Below are 20,592 nucleotides of genomic sequence, written 5' to 3'. Positions count from 1 at the left end.
TGGTCGAAGGTCAGTGTAACCTCACAAACATGTTTTAGCCATAACTCAAGAATTCATACACTTATTATAACTAAACTTCACACATTTGTGTCTAATAGGATATAATAATAAAGTGATGACATTTTACATCCAAAAGGTCAAAGGTTAACTTCACTGTGACATCATAATGTTCTGCATAAAACACTTTTCTGGCCATTATTCAACATCATATATCAGGAACAGAAGGAGAGACATTTGGTCAGATACTGAATTGGCGACAAATCCCAGCACACTTAAGGTTAAGTTTAACTGTCACTGCGCCTGACCATGCCCTGAGTACGCCCTACGCTGCAAGAATTAGGAGCAATGATGTCCCAACTGTATATATATGTTACAAAAGCACATCTAATGAACAATCCAGCTCCAAAAATACAAAGTCACAACATGGCGGCAGAGGTTTTAAACGTGGTGGGCTGCCGCAAATAAATGAATGTGTTGGAAACCCTGAGTCTGTAAATAAAACAATTTTTTGTATCTTTTGATACAAATGCGCCACTGAATTACAGAAAAGTTATTTAAAATGGACACTGAGGGAGACCTTGCTTTAGTAGTTTCCAACGTTTTTCAACATTCACTCTGTTGGACTCATTAAATTTGATAAGGCTGGTTTTATTGACTGTATGAAGTGAGCTGGTATTTTAAGAATTCACATCAATGGGAAAGCTCCGCCGCATAAAATCAACACCCTACAAATAGTTTAATAGACTGCTGCTGTTGCCTGCCAAAACCCTTTTATAAATGAACCGCCTCGAGCTCCACGTCCATCTACTTTAGCAACTTCGTCCTGCACCTCTAAATGTTTTAATCTCTCCATTGTGATTAAAATGTGGACAATGTATATGATCAATGTCAGTGCCAAAACATAAAGCTGTTTTGAAAACTTCTATTGGATTTAGCATTGATATCAGCACCAGGACTTCATCAGGGCCACCTTGGCACTGGTTTTTAATACACTATGCTTGTGTAAAGCAAAGACTCGGCCAAACTCAACATTAAAATGATGTAAGATAATGAATAAAGGTGCCGTTCAGCTGCAACAATGATGCCAATTATATTAGAAGGAATGGTAAATTTCAAAATCACACTATAAAATCAACAATTAAAGACATTACTGGAAACCAGCATATCAAGATCTTTTATCTATGTCTGACTATCCCTTTGCCTGGCAACGGCTCTTGCTCTTGCTTCCCCTCAGGCATTATCTTGGGGGCATATAATAGGTGGATTTACCCTTCATGACTCTATCAGAGGAAAGCATCTGTCTCCTGTCTGAGGCTGCAAGAGATCCATTTGTACAGTTTGAAATGGATTGGCACCCCGTGGTTGACAAAGACAAAAGCCTTTAAAGAAATTAACTATTAAACAGGCCTGTCGAGTTAAATATTCATTTTAATCCAGCACAGAAAGAGAGACACCCATCGAGTCCTTCTCGTGCTGTCTCGCTGGGCAATTAAAAGGGAATTTCCATTCCTTCTCCCGGGCTGAACTAACAGCTTGGTGGAGACCATGAAAACAAAAAACTCACAACTATCGATGTCAAAGATCAGCCTGCGCTTTTGTTTTAACTAAGCTGTTGGAAAACAAGATCTCAAGAGCAGCATCTGCACCGAGGAAGGGATCACGTCCTTTGTTAAATCGCCTATTTGGCTGAGCCTCTGATGTGTTTGACCGTTAACTCTACAACACGCCCCACAAAAGTGGCCAAAGACATAATCCTTTGACAGAGACAACACTTTTAAACAATCAATTTCACTACATAGCCAGTGGAACTAATATGACGGGCACTAATTCTCTTACAACTCCATCAGTCTTGAGATACTTTTGAAGTTTTCCACACAAGAAAAACAAATCAGTACCCCGTCAGTATGGGGGTTGTTTTGAACGTATCCACTGCAATGCATCAAATGGACTCTGGTATGAGAGTGGTGGGGGGTAATTTTCCAGCAAGATGAAAATAAATTGCACCAAAAGGATAGCAATGTCATCATGCCAGGGGTATTCTATAGCACCCGTTTGAAACCGTATCTTCTGTCACTACTTCTCAGCAGGGAACAGACACAAATCCAGCGGTGGAAGGGTTTCATTTTCTTTGAAGAGCACAATGGTTGGTGGGGTTTTAGCAGCTATGAGGTCTTGTTACAACTAATGATCCTCTCATGAGGTACCCTGTTACGTGAGGTGCCTTAAACTACAATAAGAGGAGCCCCATCCTGGAAAATTGTTGTGGCAGCCTTGACTGTCGGGGCACAGCGATTCTGCCGCCAGCCCAGCCTGAGGTAGACTACAACCACCTACAGCGCTGCTGATGGACCACCATTTACATCTGAAGGCTGTCTGAAGCAGTCATAAAAATATTTGTGTAGTCAAAAAGATGAGGGTCACTATAGTCACAGCTGGCCATCTCAGAAGAGAATAGAGAACATCAAAAAATGAAATGGCTTTCTATTAGCCCCCTTTACACTGCCTGTTGAAGGCGAGAATGTTGCCGCATTATTCCACCTCACTGTTCCATATAAAGGGTAAGATCGCGGTCGGTAGTAACAGTGGCCAATCGACATTTGAGTAAAAGGGATAGCCTGCAGGACGGCAAGCGTGTGACCTTTTGACAACACTTTTAACAGCACCAATTCATTCTAAAACATTTGGCACTAAATTTCGGTACCTAAAGTGCACCTGGGTGCATAAGCTGGGTTCAGACAGGAGGCGAAAACATCGTGAAGCACCCCAAGCGATCCAAAACTATTGCTGCGGAGTTGATAGTTTCAGTTTAGTTTGGTCTATTTTCTTTTCAACTTTACTTTGGAAATAGCTTCGTAACACTAGTGTTTCCGATTCTTTATTCCACATATTTGGCAGTTGTGTCTAAACAGAAAGCAAGAGACACAAGCAGACACACACACACACATACACACACAAACACGAAGGCTACACACACAAGCAAGCTCACAGACAGAGACTCAGGTCTATGTGCAATTAGAAAAGAGCACTTGTTGACTGCAACTTGTTCAAAAATTACATTTTTATTAGTATGGAAAGACTAAAGTACAGAAAAAAGGTACCACTGGGTAGTGGTACTGAATTCCAGGTACCAGAACCAGTACTGGTTCAAATATGAACAGCACCCTACACGTGTAATGTGTGTGACCCACTGCTGGTAGATTTAAAAAGCAGCTAATAGCAGTTAGCGACTAACTCAAAGAAAAAGAACAGCAGCCGAAAATGTCCGCAAACTGGGGAGACAATGAGGTCTGGGAGCTCTTCACCCTTGGAGCAGAGGACGAAATCAACCGCCATATTACAGGTATGGTAAATAATTGTTATTGTAATGGTATACCATTGTTATCGTCTATGAAGCGCTGCCCGACACGTATGTTATGTGTCACACTAGAGGCTGACGCTGTTTTGTTACATATCATGGCCATCTCACCTCTTTTGCTCCTGGGACGCAAGCATGTGGTCTAAAATTATACACCATGGCGGCATTATGCCTGCATTGTTTGGTTCTAAATAAAAAAGTAAAGCTGATGTAATAAAGGGTCTTCGTGGGGGCGAACAACCTTTGGTAAATTTACTGGTCATGCTGAAATTTATACTAATCTTAATGAGAAACAAACAGAAATGACGGCGGCAAAATGTCCTGAGAAACAATTCTCCCAGAATGCTCACGTTGTGTCTCGGTACATTGCCTGTAATGATGCTCTCTTTGCATGCAAATAAGAAATACAGTGCAAGATAATACAATACAAGGGAGAAGAGTTTTCATGAAAAACCTGATTAGTGGTTTAACGTTATCCCATTATTACCTATTCTTGGCTCTTTTTTGACAAACAAAATTTCTGCCATGGTAATAACTTGAAGGATGTTATAATCACACTGAACATTGTACAAATAGGGGCTTTAGAAGAGATGACTTTATTCAACTTTATGCTGACATGTCTGATTACTTTATGACCACTAAAAATGGAGGAATGTGCACAAAAAGGGCTACAGTTTCAACATTGTTCATCTGATGTGGATGTAAACAGCCTCAAATTAAAGCTGACAGTGTGTGTGCGGAGCCAAAACAAAAAATATGTCACAGCCCTAATACACACACACGCACTGTATTATAAACATTACACAAATATACTGTTCTAAGTATGATTTAGGGACTTCCACCAACACCATCTTACAAATTTGCATCAGTACAGTTTAAAAACCTTTACAGATTCATATATTACAGTAGACGTGCCTTAAGAGGGGATTCAATATGGAAAATATCACGAGGCTCAATTCAGATCACATTTCAAGTGGCTACATACGAATCTGACCTCAAAATACATGGATGAATATGATTAATAAGATGACTGCTGCTGTGTAAAGATACAGATCAAAACTGTAACAACAAGTCTGCATGTGCTTAACAATAGTTTACTGTGGCATCATTAGATTCTGAGGAGCTTGACAATGCTTTTGAAGTTAGAGGCATGAGCTTCCATTACATTTAGTGGCTTTATATGATGGCACTGCTTTGTGTGTTAAGATCAAAATATACGAGTGCTATCAGTTTGAATCAAATTTCATTATTCAGCTGATTAAAAGCTTCTTCTTGTAGCTGTATAAATCATTTAAATCACTGTCAAAATGCTCATTACAGAGCTTTTTTTTTAATTATGTCTTCGCTGTACTACAAAAAGTGGTGACTTAGCTGTCACGGTTTACCAGATTTTAAGCTTTTTTAAATCCTTAGAAAATTATTTGAGTTTATTAAGATAAAAAAAATCACAAGTATAGCATCTTTTAAAAGGTAAATCACATTTTCATAATGTGCTGGTAATTTTCTGCATAACCTGTCTCCATGTTCAGTCATGTACCCACTACACACTCCAAGGGGCTGACCAAGATGCACACAGGAGGCATGCAGGAGGGTAAATAATGCATGCCTGCACAGGACAAGAGAGAAGGGCGTAGCTTGAAGTGGTAGGAGTGGATGGGCTGGGGGCTTGTGGGGGCTCGCTTATGCGTGCCAGCCTCAGACAGCTCACCGCAGGAGAGACACAGACACAAAAGAAAGCTCACTGTCATAGTCACGAAGGCAGAAATGACACTCGGCAGCCACAAAACAAGCCAGCTTGAATTTTCATCAAAACAAACACGCGAGCTGACATGGTGTGACTTACACTATAGCCGCTGTCAAAATAGCCGAGCAGTACTTATTTGACAGTAAAAGGCCATATCGGGTCTTGTTTACACTACTGGGGACCTCAGACTTCCCCCGGGGTCTTTCAGGCTCCAGCCTGAAACTCTCGTCTGACCCAATTATCCAATTAGCTGAAGCAGTGGCCAGACTGGAAGGTGTTGACGGCTGGAACACCTGTGGCGGCTGAACCTGGTGTGGGGCCCACGGGTTCTGAAGACCAGACCAAACAGAGCCTTTTCCAACTAACGTTAGCCGGGATTCAATCCAGCAGGAACAGAAGGAACTCTGTAGTGAAACTTTTGGTGAGACTTTGAGTCAGCTGAGCCGTTTCTCTCAGAGTAGATTATCTACTCTTTTCAGCTCCACACAGGCAGTCTAAGCAGCAAGACAGAGGTGTTAGCAAAGCATAACATGCTAACAACAGCTCATAATTGTCACCCACTGAGAGCTACTTGAACTGGAAGCTCAAGTAATTACATCTCTTTGCTGCTGGAGCGGACTGTCCTCTCTGATTGTGAGACAGACATGACAGCATTAAGTCTTCTGACTGTGGTGAGAAACTCTAGACGGTGAAATGCCATTGTTACGTGACTCCAACTGCTTACACCCTTCCGTCAGTTTCCTAAATAGAGTAACATTTTACAAGGAAACCACAAGATTTCTGTTTGCCCTACGGGCACTTCCCAACGGGACAAAGAGCAGCCTTGGCTTTTGACAGCTCCACTGAAGGTCCCACTGCCACTTCCAAGAGCCAAAGCGTTTTTCTCCTCCCTCAAGGCATTTTCCTCCTTTCCTCAAGGTAATTCGACAGTTGTGTGGTCGCATACTTGCACACTCCTCTGCCTCTTTAGATGCCGAGCATTAAGGGATTAGACCTGAGCAGAATCCATAGGAAGTGATCTTCACAAGGGTCGTTCTCTGCTTTGGTTTGTTTGTGAAGCTCCTGTTTGATTTCTCATATAAAAAGACATCAAGCTTTGATCACAACTAACCACACTAATGGTGAAGCACAAATATTTCAAGATGAAAGAGACTACAAATTAAAAAAAACTGGCTGCAGATCTGAAGGTAGGATATTTTTCTTTTCCATTCCCTGTCCGGGATCAACTACACACAGGTGAGGGTGTGTCTTTGACAAAAAGAGCCGACAGAGTGTGTTAGTCCGTCGCAAAGAAGTGCAGAGTACCGCCACAGTGGCAATTACGTGTCACACATGACAACCCCCGTGACTCTGTGTGTATAATTACACAGCGGAAAATGACATTCTTCTCTAAACAAAGCAACACTGACAGCTTCTGTTACATCGTACAGAGAAAGACACACACTCTTCATACCAGACAAGCAGACAAATAAATGTACTTTCTTAATGATGTTTATCCTATTAACCACCTTTTCAAATGAAAAATGTGCCCTTGCACGACTTTGTCTGATAACCCACTTCAAAGGCAGCCTCGCTACGAGACAGGTGGCTAATTTGTCTGAAACAATAATCCCATCAATTCTTGCCAATTAAGACCATGATGACATGCAAAATATCCCAGCAGAGAAAAAAGGATGAGGGAGCAGACTCGTTCGGGCTCACATACCAGCTACTCGCCACAAAAAAGGAGCTCTTGGCCTCAAACAGAGTGAGCGCTGATGAGTTTCAGGCTAAGACACACACGAGGCCATTTGTGCAAACAGAGAGAAATATTGAAGTAATATTCTCTTTACAGTTTACGGTATATTAATCTATAGAAACCATGTGAAGCATTCCCAAAATACCACACATTCTACCATAGAGCCCTTCTTAGCCACATACAGGGTTTCCTACACATTTATTTATTTGTGGTGGCCTGTCATGACATAGCCACGCCACCACATATTGATGCTCTATTTTTCGAGCAGGACCGTTCATTAGGAGCGCTGTGAACACACATATGGTAAATGAACTGCACTTGTATAGCGCTCCACTCGTCTTCCAACCACTCAACTGCTTTTACACTACATGTCACATTCACCCATTCACACACAGTCACACACTGGTGGCCGAGGCTACCATACAAGGTGCCACCTGCTACTCAGTAACCATTCACACGCATTCTCACACTGATTGAACAGCCATCGGGAGCAACTTGGGGTTCAGTATCTTATCTTGGATACTTTGACATGCGGGCTGGATGAGCAGGGGATCTAAGCCACAGTCACCCACATATATAGCACAGCGTAAAGTCTTCCATGTGTTCACCTGGAATTCCCAAACAGTTAACTTTTAAGCTGACATTATGCTGGTCTGTTAGAGGTCCGCCAGAACAAGTGCTAACGCTAGCGTAAAAAACACTGACTCTAAAAACGAGGTGACACGAGTCAGAGGACTGTCTTTAAAAACAAATCACAACGCAAAAATTCTATATTTTTTAATGCCAGTGTATTTTGTTTCCGTGGATCTTTTTTACAGTGCCAAATTTTGCTTGTTTTCGATGCCAAAACTTGTGTCACTGTTCTAGCTTCATAGAGGGTCCATTTATATAATCAAGTATCAAAACTTTTCATGACTTCACACTGAAGTTTTACTACTACTCTACTTTGGTTTAATGCATCAAGACACATTTAAAATTTTCTGACAGTGACAATTTACATTATTTTAGTACAGAACTAGAAAAGTGACACAGTGGAAATATTTCTGGCCTGTTTAGTGCTGCCAAATTTTTCCAAATTACGCTGTAATTTAATGTTTCAAGTTTCAAAAGATGCTAAATTGACCTGCTTTTCAAAAAATGTGTCTCTTACAAAAGGCCTGTAAGGCATAAACCTTTCTAAAATGTCCAAATTGACAGACTAAAAGTATTTCCTGCAGGTTTTAACACACACTTATCTAATTAGCAACTAGAATTGGGCTACATCTGCTCTGAAATGCACCTTTGCCCACGCTTCACCTCCACCGCAGGTTTGAAACCAGACCTGAGTGGAGGAGGCCGAGAGCGAGGCACTGAAAGCCAAATAACATTGTTTGGCTGAAATATGAGGCCGCGTCGTATCCTAACCCTCGGGCTGAGTTAGTGGAGAAAATGAAGACTGACAGGACTGATGTGAGGGTGGGCCCGCTGATAAAGGGACACCCAGGCTACGGACAGTAGCAGCCGCCTCTTACATCACTCAACGCTCTCTGAACGTCTCGGAGCTCGAGTGTGGGCTACTCCAAGCAGCGCGAGGAGAGGGGCGACATTTTTCGAATACCTGAGGGATATTTACACACCTGCTCAGTGTGAGGTAGAGGTGCGCGGCTCTGGTTCAGGCCACTGACAAGACAATACAATTTAAACCTGAGCGATGGACTGATTGACACTTTTAAGACCTGACTATGAAATCTTGAGGGTGTAAACATCTGCACATTCGTATCCGTAGATGCAGCCCCCTGAAGCAAGGTGATGAGTGTCAGTACAACCTCAGTTTGTTCGACTTTATTTTTGTTGTGAAACAATGACGAAAGCAGTTTGAACGTTGGAGGTGGGCAGGGGGTTGGCCTCAAGGGCAGGAACCTGCAGTGTAATCAAGGCCTTTGCCAAATTACAGGCCAGAGACACTATTAAGCAGAGTTCAATCTCGGGCTGACACAGAGGTCACCCATTATACTAATATTCTTAAGTCACAGAGCAAATTCCTCTGTGCAACGTCAACAGCAGACAGCGATGGAGGCTGTACTTATTCCAGGCATTCTAAGTGTCCGAGCACACTAGTTCACCTTCGTTTATAGCTCTGAAAAAAGCTTTCAGCGGGGAAATAATAACAGCATTACAGTCAGCTCCATGCATTTTTGAGATGCGTAGCAAAACAGGAATGCAGAGTGGGTCAAAAAGGGGGATGTACTGGCTCCTTTAGCGTTTTCTAGAACACAGGCGTCACTGTAGGAAAACCGCGGCTGTCTGTCAACAAGCACGCTCGTGTTTGTATAACATGTCAACAAAAAATGTATTGTGCATTATAAGACCAACAGATACGCTGCCAGCTCCGAGACAAGTCCCCATCACTTTTTATTCCAAAAGGAAATTGGTGCTTAAAAAATAAACAGATTAGAGACCAGAAACATCTGTACTATTTACTGCAATTCTTGAAACAATCACACACGCCATGTGTTTTATATTTTTCGCCTAATAGGATCTTTGTAGTTTGTGTAATTTCGCTGTAGTCAATCATTCATTTTACACAGAGTTGCCGGTTTATTAAATACACCTGTATGTTCGTGCAGTGACTCCCATCTCTGTGGAGCTTATTCATGACAAAATAAAACAAAACACACACATGCACACTGAAACAGTCGTGCATGGCAACCATGTTTGGATTAACTGACCTGGTTGATTGAATTGGCAGTACAAGAGGCGAGGCCTGTTCCCAGAGAAGACACGAAGAAGAGGAGAGGGTCAAAGGGCACTGGAGCCATCGCAAAGCCGGCTGCCGCACTCGTAACCACCAGTGCTGAAATCACCAAGCAAGAATACAACAAATTAAAACAGTGTCCTTCTTTACACAGAAGTTTTGGGATGTTATAGGACAGGAAGTTAATACAATCTTAGCCACTGATATGTCAACTATTCTTACAAGAGGGTTTATGTAGCGGGGGACAAACATGTCATGTAATTTGTTTTTCTTTCTTTTAGTTATAGTGTGTAACTCCTGAGTCTCTTCCCTTTATAGACGTTTGATCTGTGAGCTGAGTTGTTTTGTTTGTGTACTCTATTGTATGTTATATGTATCGTTTTCCCCTAAAAAAATGAATTAACATATTAAAAACAGTGTTCTTCTTTAAGCATTACTCCTCTCAGTAACAGGTAAAGAACACTACAAATACTGTGTTGCTGCAGAAGCCTGATTTATGTAAACAGGAGGACAACCGTGTGAAGGAAAAGAGAAATTAACAGCACTTTATTATCTCTCGTAGTGCAAAATGAACTGCTTTTCTGTGCACTTTATTTGTTTGAAAACTAGTTACAACCCTGATTTGCAAATCTCTTTTGACTTATATTCAAAAGAGTACAGTCCAAAGAAAAGATATTTTATGTTCAAACTGATAAACTTTATTGTTATTTGTAAAACATACACTCATTCTGAATTTGATGTCTGCAACACGTTCCAAAAAAGTTGGGACGGGGGCAACAAAAGACTGGGGAAGTTGTGGAATACCCGAACATTTCTGTTCACATGTGAACAGATTAACTGGTATCAGGTGAGTATCATTATTAGGTATGGGCCCTCAAAAAGCTCAGTTGTTCACAAGTAAGGATGGCGCGAGACTCACCACTATGTGAAAATATGCATGGCCTAACAGTCCGACAGTTTAAGATCAATGTTTCTCAACACACGATTGCAAAGAATTTAGGGAATACAGCATCTACAAACCATAATACCATAAAAAGAGAGGAGAAGAGAGGAGAAATCTCTGCACATAAGAAGCAAGGTAGAGTATTAACTTGCATCTACAGATGCAAGTTAATACTCCACCATGTAAAGTGAAAGCCATATATCAACAACATCCAGAAATGCTTCAAACTTCTCTGGGCCTGACCGCATCTGTGTGCTGTGGTCTGATGAGTCCACATTTCATATTGTTTTTGGAAATCATGGATATTGTGTCCTCAGGGCTAAAGTGGAAAAGGACCATCCAGATTGTTGAAGGAAAAACTTCAAAGCCAGCATCTGTGATGGTACAGGGGTGTGTTAGTGCCCATGGCATCATGGGTAACTCTCACATCTGTGAAGGCAACATGAATGCTGTATGGTACATACAGGTTTTGGAGCAACATATGCTGCCATTCAGACAATGTGTTTTTCAGGGATGTCCTGCTTATTCTAGCAGGATAATTCTAGGGAAAATTTTTGCATGTTTGACAACAGCAGGGCTTCACAGAAAAGGGAGCAGGTTCTAGACTGGCCTGCCTGCAGTCCTGACCCGTCTCCTACTGAACATGTGTGGCACATTATGAAGCACAAAATACAACAATGGAGACCCCGAACTGTTGAGCAGCTTAAGTTGTATATCAAGCAAGAATGAGTAAGAATTTTATTTCCAAAACTTCAACTATTCCTGTCCTCAGTTCCCAAAAACTTACTGAGTGTTGTTAAAGAGAAGCTGATGTAACACAGTGGCAAACACCCCCTGTCCCAACTTTTTTAGAACATGTTGCAGTAATCAAATTCAGAACAAGAGTGCATTTACATAAAACAATAAAGTTTGTCCGTTTGAGAATTAAATATATTGTATTTGGATTGTATTCAGTTGAATGCAGATCATTTATGTTTTACCGTCCAAACTGTTTTGGAATTGGGGTTGTATTTTCAGGTACTTGTATGCATGTTTAAACCTCCATATGTGGCAAAGAAAGATGTTGTTGTGTGCACTACCTGTGAGTTTTATCTTGGCCAGCTTGGCGTAGACTTGTGGCAAGTCAGCCACATCAATCTTCATCTGCTTCCACTGTCTGTCCAGACGTGCCTCCCTGGCCTCTTCTGTCTCCACCTGGATGTGTGGCGTCTCATCTGAGGTCACGACCTCACTGGACACAGCATCTTCCTGTACTGCAGCATCTTCTGTATCAGGCTTCACAGTGGATATTCCAGGCGTTGCTTTACTGGCGACATCCTCTGGCTGTGAAACAGTATCTGTGACCACAGGATCAATAGTTGGTATTCTCTGCACCTGTCTTTCCACGCTGTCGTCTCGCTCGTCCACAATGGTCAGAGAGGGAGCCGGTTTTGGGATGGCACGTTGGTGAAGCTCACTGTTGTTTTTGGCTACATACTGAAAGGAAACCAGTTGCGAGATTAACCAGATAACTTACTGATACGACAGTGAAACCAAATGCTGACATGGACTACAAAAAACTCACATCCACAATCAAGGTAGGGTGAAGAACATGCTTTAATAACAAGCAACACAACACTTTTAAACTGTAAATGAGGCTGAAATTAAAAAAAAAAAAAAAAAAAAGAGAGAAAGAGAGGTGAAAGATACCTGGCGTTTCAGGAAGTTAAGATGCTGGTACGTCAGCCAGTTTGATGGATCTCTTCTGTGCAGCTGAATAAGGTTGCGAGCAGTCTGGTTACATTGAGGAAATGTCTGAACTAGTTTCTGTTTCACACTTGCACCAACCAAACCTGAGAGAAATGTAAAATACAATGTTTAGTCATAAAACTAATGTTGGTTTGATATAATTCTGTCTGTCACAAAACAATATACATGACCAAAAACTAGACAAAAGCACAGATTTAATCTGCATGGAACATGCAGATTAAATCAACAACATTTTTGTTTTTGTTTGGTTTTTGCCAGGCCAGTGTTCATCAGACAGAGGGTTTTGAGAAGGGACACAGGACTTTCCAGTTTTTGGTCTAGTTTTTGGTCTAATTAAAGGTTCAGTGTGTATGATTTAGGCGTTTTTAGTGACGTATAGCAGTGTGGATTGCAGATTTCAACCAGATGAAGCTTCTCCCAGATAGAACTCCTTCAGTGTTCATTGTTTGGGAGGTTTTTACCTAGCGCTAAATTATCAGCAGAGGTCTCTTCCTCTCCAAAACAAACAGACCAGATGATTTAAACTGGTAAAAACACTGAATAAAGCAGTTTCTCGTTACCAAGTGAGTGTTTTTTGGATGCTTTCATCATGAAGGGGCTGCTAACTACAGTGCTTGACGTGAAAATGTGAATGTCCCTATCTAGAGCCAGTGTTTGGTTTGTCTGTTCTGGGCTACTGTACAAACATGGCTGTACAAGATGGTGATCTCCATAGATGAGGACCTGCTCCCTATGTAGATATAAATGGCTCATTCTAAGGTAACTAAAACACAAAGAGTCTTATTTCAAGGTGATTATACACTCAAGACAACATTATATTATGTTCCATTTCTGCCAGTATCCCTCTAAGTCCTACACACTGGACCTTTAAATTAAAAACAATAAAACACAATATAAAAACAGCATGTAACACAAACAACATGTGGCGCATTAAATCTGAAGCACGACCAAAAACTAAAAGTTAAGTTAACTATGTCCGTGGTCCTGGCCTTACTTAATGGAAATAACAAAGCCTGCTCTGCCTTACACCCAATTCTGTGCCTGTGATCACTGATGGACTGTAACTAAACACATTTATTTAAATACTGTGCTTAATTACTTGTACTTTACTTCTCATTTTACGTGTGCATTTTTATTGTACTCCACTAATCCCGAGGCGTGAATAATATACTACATTTGTCTGACGACTTTAGTTACTTTTCAAATTAATTTTCATCCCCTTCCTGTCCGATGAAAACCATGTATCTCCAAATGTGTTGATTTTGAATGTTTGTGATAAACTGAAGGATGTTTTACAGGTTAATAAAGATCTCCTACTTCTTGAGGCTAAACAAACTTCTCTGAGATCAGCTGGAAAATGCATTGACACAAAGCTAAAATCAGGACTGTTTTCTGACACCATGAAAAATTGACTTTTTACAGTGAAGTGGTTCTCACAAGACAGTGACACTACAAACATATGTTGATCATATAGAATATAATGCACTGCTGTAGATTAAACCACCTAACAGTTACAGTTGCAACCGTATGAGACTTTCACAGTACGATAACAGTCTCACCGCTTATATCACGGTTAGGGCAGAGCAATTGATCGAAAATTAATCTAATCTGACATTCAGAACCTCTGATTGACGCAATCTTGCCAATGTCAGTAAATCTATATTTTTAAAAATTCTGTTAATGCTTTCCCCACTACGTGTTCTTGTACTGTCCCCTTAAAAACCTGCTAATGTGTATTTTAAATGTATTTTGTTTGCAAGAGATGCAAGTTATATATTTTCTGCCTTTTTACATTAAAACTAAAATGTGACATTTTTCGTAAGACGTTTTCATTTCAAGCGATGTCTGCTTTGATTTAAATCACGAAATATTCAATAAGTAATCATGAATGTTTCATCTGTGTGTGTTTCCTTCAATTATTTTATTAGATTAGATTATTAGAAAAAGTCTCTAAGCTTTCTTAGTTGAGCATATTTACAGTACAAACCTTGTAAGTGAACTATGTGGGCAAAAAAACAAAAAGGAATCAATCGTTCATTAATCATAATCGAGACAAAATGTTCAACTAATTAGGATGTTGATTTGAGGTCATATCGCTGCACCTGTACTAACAGTATAAAAAAAGAGTTAAACTGAGCAAAATCTTAAACATCTGCAGCAGTAAAATGCAAAACACACACTAATAATAATCCTGAAACATCAGGTAGAAGTAAAACACTGACAGGGAACATTTTACTGCAAAATAACTACTTAAGTATTTGATATTTTAAGTACATTTTGTTTTGTATTTCTTGTATCCTTTTACTTTAATACGTTTTAAAGGAAAGACGGTTACTTGTATTCTATCTATTTTCACTGTATATTGATAACACTACATCTGAAGTCCTTCTACTCTCTCAGTAAGAGTTTGTTGTGATATAATAACATGGCCTAACGTTGCCAAACATGACGTAAATACAAATTTGTCATGTAACGGTTATAAAATGTCACATTAACGTTGCTGTATACGCTAGCGTTTCACATAATTTGATAACACCAAGTTAAATTAAAACAGCTATGACTGTGTCCTTAAACAACCAGGCACCCAGCAGCTTATTTTGGGCTGTACAGATGCGGGTGACTTCTACTTAAGGTCACTGCTAGCCTCCTGCCAAACAACACCGGTGCTAACCTGATAGCTACATGCTAAGCTAACATGCTAGCTTCTGCGTTAGCATCAACGGCTGTTTTCAGCGGGCGGAACTTAAATACGACTTTGAAGCGCAGCGGTGTGTCACACGAAACATTGTACTTCGTCTTACGTTACCTGTCAGTCTGCTACATGGCGTTTTATACATGTTCTCCGATCATTAAGCCGGCTCTGGTTCCGACACCTTCACATGCAGCGGGCCGCCATTATGACCTCGTTAGGTAAAGACGATCACTTCCGGAGTCGGGGAGGAAAACGTCAGCTTGTCCGCGTACTGCACATACTTCTAACAAATGACAAATAAATTCAAGTAACAAATTAATATAACAAGAATTATCAAAATGAAAGGTGTTAAATCGTATTGCCAGACTGTGACGTGATATTATATAATTTTATATATTATATAATTACCATAAATTGCCTCTACACACACTCCCTCTCTGTCTCTGCTGCACTGCTGAATTACCTGTTTATCTTGCCTGCCTACAGCAGCTTACAGTATGTTGATGTTCATATATTCTACTGTATTTATATAATAAAATATTATACAACAATTAGACCTACCTATTATTATTATTATATATTAATTACACTTGGCAGGCAGTTGGAAAATATGAAACTTTTTTTTTTAATCTCAACTCAACTCAAATTTATTTATAAAGTAAATTTAAAAACAACTCACACTGACCAAAGTGCTGTACAGAAGGAGTAAAATGCTAAAACATACATGACATACACATACATAAGAGGCAACATAACTGTCAGGTACACAGCTCACACATTTAAAGACAAAACACACACAGGCATGTGTCAGGGAAAGCCACATCAGGAGGACTCAAATGCCAATAAATAAAAGTAAGTTTTGAGCCTGGAGCTAAAAACGACTCACTGGTAGGGGGCAGACACAGCAAAGACACGTTCACCAGGAGCCCCAGGTCAGCTGACCCGAGGGACCTGGCGTAGAATAAGGGGTTAGAAGGTCTGTGATATAAGATACTTCATATTTCCTGTTCCTGCAAATATAATCCAATTGAACATATCGCCACATGTATTTTGTATCTTCTCTGTGTTAAGAACTTATTTTGGTAATATGAAAAGCAGAGGTAGTCACATGAGTGTCCTGGGCCAACAAAATGCCCTCCAATGAATGATTACAGAAAACTAAAATCAAACATTGACTGAAGAAATTACTGCAAGGTATTAAAATCAAATCATGATCTTATGATTATTCGTTCAATCTTGAGGGCAACTTTAATCAAATATTGGTCAAATTGTGTGCAGAACTAAAACAGTATAAAGAGAATACGGCTATCAGCTCTCAGTTTTCCACCGATACCCAAATTATGTAATCCCAAGACTGTTTGAGTATCCCAATATGCAGAAATATATAAATACACCATTTTGAAAAAAATGTCCTTTTGCCATCACCAAAATGTAGTGCAACTTTGGAGCATTATTTAGCCCCCCTTTCCAACATGACAGCATAACATGGTTGGTACCAATGGATGCCTCAGGTCTCCTAGTTTGATATGATACCAGTGTCTTCACTGTAGCTTTAAAACTGAGCCCTCTACAGCAGGTTTTATTTGCTAAAAATAAGAACTATGTTTCATTTAGAATCCTATGCAAGAAAGAACACAGCAATATAACTAAGTCAATACTGTATAATGTGCCAGATTTATATATATTATATGTTTTTAAGTGACATTTCACTCTGAATTGTACTTTTACAGTAAACATTTTAATATGTCACAGTAAGAAAATCAGGTTTAAAAAGTACAGTCAATTAAGGCTAGATTCCATTTAGCTGCTTCGATTTCAGGACTCTGGTTCTGTGCGTGCTGGCTCACTGTCTCACCTTCATGGCTCACTGGTACTGGCACACTTGTGCTGTTTCTACTTTGAAAAAGGACTAGTGCATCTAATTTTCTGCATTCTTTTTACTTTGTTTAACAACTTCATTTAATTTCCTTGGCTGTTTTTAGGATTTCCCCTACGAAACTGCTAAGCAAAAGGGTTAAATAAACCAATCAGTTTGTGATGCATCTCATCTTATTCTTATTTTTTTAGAAGATGAAAGACTAAATAATAGTCACATTTGCCACATGAATGCGTTTGCTCTTTTTCACAGAATGTTAACATTTCATTTCATCAAAATGAGTACTTATGATGGTGGTCATCCTCTCAGGCAGCATGACCCACTAATAGTGGAGAAAACATTGCTTTTTCCCATTTCAAATGACTGTGTCCGTGGCGTTTAAGGCACTGATTTGGTACTACAGTTTAAAAAGGAGTCAAATGTATTTCCAGAATGTGTTTACGTGTAACAAACACCAGTTGGAGTTCCATTTCTTCAGAAGTCAGGTAACCAGAAAACCTCTGTCATGGACCAATAAATCTGAATTTAAAAGACAGGATTCATTTAATTCAAAATTGCCGTCTAATTCAATGTCTGGCCTTTTGCCTCCTGCCCTTGTACGTCCTCTGCCTGGCCCCGTTGTGTGGCCTGTTATTTATGTGTATGATCATCTGGTTGGCCCTGGCTGCCACGGCCAACAAGATGGAAACCTTCTGATTAATACCCTCTCCGCTGCTTTCACTTTGCAGCCTGGCTTTATTCAAACAAAGATAATGAAACGGTATGATTGTCTGTTTGGGCGCAGTGTTTCATTTCCTCAAACAATAACATTTTACAGACGCAGGAGGGCGATTATTATTGTGCTGCTCTGACTGTAGAGGTCGTACTCAATATGAAGACAGAAACAATACTTGTTTGTTTGCAAATTAAATTTAAGGTCACCTAGCTTTACAATTGTCCTGCGCTGTACAAGCCTGGTTCATTACTGAGTTTTTAATATACACAGAATCTTACACTCTTCGAATAAAGGTGCTAACTAAAACTATTAGGGCATTTTGGTTTGTCCCCATAGGAGAAACCTTTTTGGTTCCTAGGAGACCCTTTCAGAGGGTTCTACCTAGAATCCAATGGTCTACAACCATCTGTGAAGGGTACCCAGAACCCCCTGTGACCCTCTCTGGAAGTTTTATCCAGAACCTTTCCACCTTTAAGGGTGCTATTAAGAACCCTTTTGTATTCCTAGGGTTTCTTTCAGAACTCACTCTGGGGTTCTACTGAGAATATCTTTATATTGCTATTAGTGGTTTCAATTAACCATTTAATTTGAGGATCTTTTAACACCCATGCTTCCAAGAATCCTTGAAGAACTCTTTCTTCCGTAAAGAGTTTTCAACAACGCAACCACTGTAATATACCCAAAGTGGAATACCAAAATACAAACATTTGCATCTCGTTTAGTTCATTCAAAACACACATCAAACACTTGTCTTTATCTGGACACATTTTCCCCACAAATACAACATGCTAACGTTATTAGCATAAGCCAATGGCAGTTTACATTGTATCAATTAGCCTAGGGACTAGCAGACTTTTCCTCTACTCATATAAAACCAGGGACAACAGCAACATTTAACAAAGGTAATGTTACAAAATTCGGCTCCATTACAACTCACAAGGTTCACCGACAAAACAACTGTCTTATACTAAACATGTTTTCCAAACAAATACAACATGCCAACGTTATTAGCACAAGCCCATGGCATTTTACATTGTATAAATTAGCCTAGCGACGAGCGGAGATTTCCTCTGCTCATATGACGCCAGGATAAATCACACACAAGACTTAAAATGTTATTTTTGTGGAGGCTTTATTGTCTTCACAGTTTATTGTTTCTTATCTGTGAAATTAAAGTAAATAAAAGCTTTGTTTCCACTGAGGGAAATGGTTTCAGCTTACAGAAACAGACAGGAGGTCTGCGTCGCTGTGACGTGTAGTCACATTTCTGAGAAGGTGCAGGTACAGTGTCGATTTGACGCAGAAGTATAAATCCCATTTCAGTCTCGCAAAGAACCTTTAAATAACCTGTTCTTCAATAAAGGATTCTTCACGAGCAACTGGTTCTGGGTAGAGCCTCAGCCCTTCAGGAGGAACCCCTTTGGAACCTTCATTTCTAAGAGTGTATGACATGTATCATTTGTTTTATGAATGGTCATGGTGCAAATATCCTTTACAATCACACATGTTGTCTATGGACTCAAATCCCAGTGCAATCCAAGCTGAGCATCCAATTCTCCTGATTCATCTCATTCATTCCACTCCACTGCCAGCTCCTCCTTCCCTGCTAAGATTACACGCTGTAATCTTCATGCACCATCAAGATGCAGGGGATAGTGAATGCCAACAATACGCACAAGGCCATCCAACATCCTGCACAAGAGCACCTTTATTACAGGAGATAACCACTGTGTGCTGTTGTACAAGATTTCATTCTGCACTGACCCGGTCAACCTCTTTAGGTTCGCTTTAAATGCGAGCGCTGAAAAGAAGTTTTATAGCTTGGTTTTACAGTGTATTATTTATTTCCCGGGTACGATGTTATACACTTTCAATGTTCTGTGTTTTGCTTCGTTGTGCTTCTCCAAGGCTGCAGAAATACAGCCTCTGAGTGTGGGATCAAACCTGCCAAGTTTATGGCCGTGCAGGGCACTGCGTCAAACCATAATCTTTTGTATAGCAATCTGTAGGCTACCACGACATGACTGACATCTTTAACAGAATGTCAGGGCCCCACATTAACAAACAGGCTCATTCATGAGTCCGCGGTCGCCCCTCCTGCCCTGGACTGGAATGGAATAATATTTGTTTATTGCATCAAGGAGTAGTTTAGCCCCTGCCAATGAGTGTGAGCTGGACAGGCTCAGGGGAATCAATTCCAAGGAAGGAGCCCTCCATATCCCTCTGACTGACCATTAGTCTGGCAGCTGGGGCTGACGCATTTCAACCATATAATTTGGTGTTTTATTCATGTGTTCATTACAAGTATATCTTTATTTAAAGGTGGAAAATGCAGTTTGTTACTGAGGATTTGTGGTGAAGTACCACAAGACAAACTGACACCTTCTTATCTCGGATTTGTTGTGTTGTTCTCCAAAAGTCAGGAAGCTCCACTTGTTTAGATAATTGCACGATGCACTCCAGTGAGTACAGACAAAGCCAAACATGCTTTTAAGGCCTTCTGCCCATAAGGTGGACCAAGAGACAGGACCTGAGGAACAGATGGACAAAACAGAGTGAAATGGCTCAGTAACAATAGGAGGAGTTTGTGAGGGTCTGTTCAATCCAAAGGGGCCTTTCAAAGGATCTTTACAGTTATTCTACCTCTGGTGGTGGTCTCAGTGTGAGGGCTTTTTATCACGCTGCTTTCACTGCCTCTTGAAAGAAAAAAAATGAAATGGCTGTAAACATCTTCTCCAGAGAGAGACAAAGACACAAAAGGAGTCAGAGTTTGTATTGTGTGAGGATGATGACATATAGTTGTTCAGAGTAAAAGCAGGATTGAGCCAGGGAGCAGTGGTGTCTAGTTGCAGGAGGGCACTGGAATTTAGTTATAGTAAAAATAACTTAAAGGAAAAAAAAGGATGTTTCGGCTGGGAATAGTTCCAGTGTTTCCCTGAGGACATCCCTAGTAGTGACACAAAGACATGATTATGTGTTTTTTTGTTTACAAAATAACTACTGATCACTTTAATCCTTTGTTATCTTAACTAAATTGTCTCAAACT

General features: G+C 40.2%; 1 protein-coding gene across 1 annotated transcript in view; it reads right to left on the bottom strand.

The window, feature by feature from the left end:
• LOC126399612 (protoheme IX farnesyltransferase, mitochondrial) overlaps positions 1-15,179 on the bottom strand; it is a 51,337-nt gene extending 36,158 nt beyond the window's left edge. Inside the window, exons 1-4 of the mRNA XM_050059705.1 lie at positions 15,070-15,179; positions 12,204-12,346; positions 11,594-11,990; positions 9,546-9,670 (exon numbers count right to left, since the gene is read on the bottom strand). Coding sequence (XP_049915662.1) covers positions 9,546-9,670; positions 11,594-11,990; positions 12,204-12,346; positions 15,070-15,100 — 696 coding nt within the window. The 5' untranslated portion in view covers positions 15,101-15,179. The remainder of the gene's footprint in view (positions 1-9,545; positions 9,671-11,593; positions 11,991-12,203; positions 12,347-15,069) is intronic.
• Between the last annotated feature and the right edge of the window lie 5,413 nt (positions 15,180-20,592).

Source organism: Epinephelus moara, chromosome 13 (assembly GCF_006386435.1).
Source record: "Epinephelus moara isolate mb chromosome 13, YSFRI_EMoa_1.0, whole genome shotgun sequence".
Taxonomy (NCBI): Eukaryota; Metazoa; Chordata; class Actinopteri; order Perciformes; family Serranidae; genus Epinephelus; species Epinephelus moara.
This window is presented reverse-complemented; position numbering and strand designations above follow the sequence as displayed.